Raw genomic sequence first — 2,845 nt, forward strand, 5'->3', positions numbered from 1 at the left:
TGAATCTGCACAGCACTGTGCTATGCTAGCTGCAGCATGGCACAAATCAAAGAGGAGGAAGGATGAGCAGCACCACATGAGATTGTGATTGACAGCACTGAAACTCTCCTGCCTCTGACTGGTTGTTTCTAGCACTGGGAGAAAGCAGAGGAAATAGATTTTTCACAGATTTTCTCTCATACCATACTGTCACAACATAATGATATAAAAATTAAAAAAAAATTATATAAAAGTTACATAATGCAGATTCAATTTCACTCAGGAGAGAACAGGTCAGGAGGGACGTAGGTTAGAGCTTCTGCTGATTCACTCATCTGTTAAGTGGTAAAAGGCACAGGGAACAAGTTAAATATATCAATATGTTGGTAATTTTTTTCCTTAATTCATTATATTCTAGTGAAAATGAGGCAAACAGTAGTTTGTAGCTAAGCTAATTATGCTAAATGGTTGATAATCTCACAGTCTACCCACTTCTCTTGGAGAAAAACTGGGTTATAAATTAACACTCTTGCCTTTTTCTTTCTCTCCCTCTATTTTGTTTTTGAAAACCTGATTTTATAACTTTTCTTAGCAGCATAGTAACCGCCACAGTCGCTGCTGTATTCAGCTGCAGCTTCTACTGACTGTAGCTGCATATGTGACTGTTAAGCTCCAAGCAGGAACGAACCATTTCATGCAGATCCCAGGGGGGTTCAGGGCAAATATGAATGTGTTTTATGGTCTGAAAGGGGCAACATTAAATTTTTACTGCTAAAAACAATCTTTGAAAATACAATATGATTATTTTGTATTTGACAGGGCCCCGATTTTTTATTTTATATCTTTGAACAAAATATAAATAATTAAATTGTGGAGGGCCCCCTGCTGGTCAGGGCCCTTAGAATCGTCATCATTTTTCACGCCTTTACGGCGACCCTGCTCAGGACCAACTAAAACCCCAGTGTCGTTACCTTGAGAAATAATGAGCTCTGGTTAAAACAGGCCTTAATGCCGAAAATGATCAAACATTAAACATCATACAAACGGAGCAGGCAGAGCGACATTCACCGTCCAGCGCTGGGCTCCACTCAGCTCACCGTCAAGCTCACACCAAGTGAAGCAAAGGCTCAAGTTCAGTTTTCCTCCTCCTCATCCTGCTCCCTCTGTAAGCTGTTGACCTGTTTTAATAACTTTTTGTTTTTGTGTGAGCGTCGCCAGTCTTAAATGCTATGGTGATGTCAGCCATGTGAGCAGATAAAGCAGATAAAACACAGAGTCCTTCTGTCCATAACAGAGCGTTCCTTATGAATTTCTTGTAACATTTCTTGTCTATAAAAAGACGAGATTCATAGTTTCTGTTATGAAGGACATTTTAGTTCCAGTAGTCTTTTTGTTTTCCACAATGTAACATCAGTTCTCTTTTTCTATTTTTGTATTTATGTTTGTCCTTAACTTGACCTTTTTTAGCACATTACCTCCACTTTACACCAAACTAACTTTTAGCCACATAAACAGACGTTTTTATTCTATTAGCTTATAAACATGTAATCACATCTCTAATAGTCAAATCACAGACTGTTACCCGTCGGTTCGTCTTGTTGCTCCTCCTCCCTGGTTTCCTCTTGGTCTCTTCATGTCTCTGGTTTGGGTTTATTTTTATTCCCTGGACTTGTTTTTTTTTTATGTTGTTGTTGTTGTAAGTTAGATTTTTATTAAATCTACAACAGATCTTTTCCATCTCCTGCCTGCTGCATCTGGGTCCAAACTTCAACCAACACATCATGACAGACGGTGGTAATCAAGCCACTCTGTCCATCATGGTCAGTTTGGAATGAATATCTGTCATGTAAACATCTAAATATAAATAAAAATATTTTTTAAGAACCACAACAAAGCCTAACCTTGTTACAAAATAAAATAGGCAAAATATTTGCTGGACATGGTGCATATTGTAGTTCTATAGGACCAGATATTCCTGAATTGGTCGGCATGCTTTTTCATCTGTCTGCCATGTTGGACTAAACTACATTTTCTTTGACTTGCAGTGGATTTTCAGTGGTCTGTTGTTGTCTGTGTGCATTTACAAAATAGCAAAAGAAAAGAATCATGGGTGATAAAAAAAGATCTGTGTCTTTTATGAAAAGAATCACATCAGTTCAAATTTTACCATGTTTCTTTTAAATGTGTTTTAAAAATCATTTTACAAGTTTCTTTAGAACAATGAGTTGTTAAAGTTCCTTTGTATGCAGATAACAGCGCAGATCAGTGTCCGTCCTGTGATTGGACAGATCAGTGTCCGTCCTGTGATTGGACAGATCAGTGTCCGTCCTGTGATTGGACTGATCAGTGTCCGTCCTGTGATTGGACAGATCAGTGATTGGTGGCTTCCTGTCCAGCAGGAAGTTGTGAACAGAGTTTAAAAGTTGCTGCAGGACTGCAGACATTCACAGGAAGCTGGATCAGCAATGGCTCTGCTGAAGGTTCTGCTGCTGCTGCTGGTGCTGGGTGAGTCGGAAACTATGGAAACACTGGAGACACTGGAGACACTGGGGACACTGGAGACATGTCCACTGGTTCCAGGGAGGCTGCTGCTCTCTGTGACTCTCAAACTTCCCTCTGATTCTGTTTCAGACTGAAACTTCTTTGCATATAAACTGTGATGCTTTTTAATCTTTAACTGTTTATCCTCTTTCTGTTCCTGCAGCCATGTTTGCACCTGGTTTCTGAGTAAAGTCCTCCTTCCTCTTCTTCAGGTGTTTCAGTGAACTCAGGTGTTTCTCGGCAGAAGAGAATCATTGGAGGTCAAAACTGTGATGACAGGGAGCGTCTTCATCATGTTCGGCTGGAGAGCAGCAGGGGTGATAAA

General features: G+C 39.8%; 1 protein-coding gene across 2 annotated transcripts in view; it reads left to right on the plus strand.

Moving 5' to 3' along the window:
• The first annotated feature begins 2,183 nt into the window (after positions 1-2,183).
• Positions 2,184-2,845, plus strand: part of LOC106947291 (venom plasminogen activator-like) — a 5,644-nt gene continuing 4,982 nt past the window's right edge. For both annotated transcript variants that reach the window (XM_015032187.1, XM_015032188.1), the window contains exon 1: positions 2,184-2,484. In XM_015032187.1, coding sequence (XP_014887673.1) covers positions 2,445-2,484 — 40 coding nt within the window. In that variant the 5' untranslated portion in view covers positions 2,184-2,444. The remainder of the gene's footprint in view (positions 2,485-2,845) is intronic.

The sequence above is a fragment of the Poecilia latipinna genome, unplaced genomic scaffold (assembly GCF_001443285.1).
Source record: "Poecilia latipinna isolate Pla-1442-1.1 unplaced genomic scaffold, P_latipinna-1.0 Scaffold233, whole genome shotgun sequence".
Lineage (NCBI taxonomy): Eukaryota > Metazoa > Chordata > Actinopteri > Cyprinodontiformes > Poeciliidae > Poecilia > Poecilia latipinna.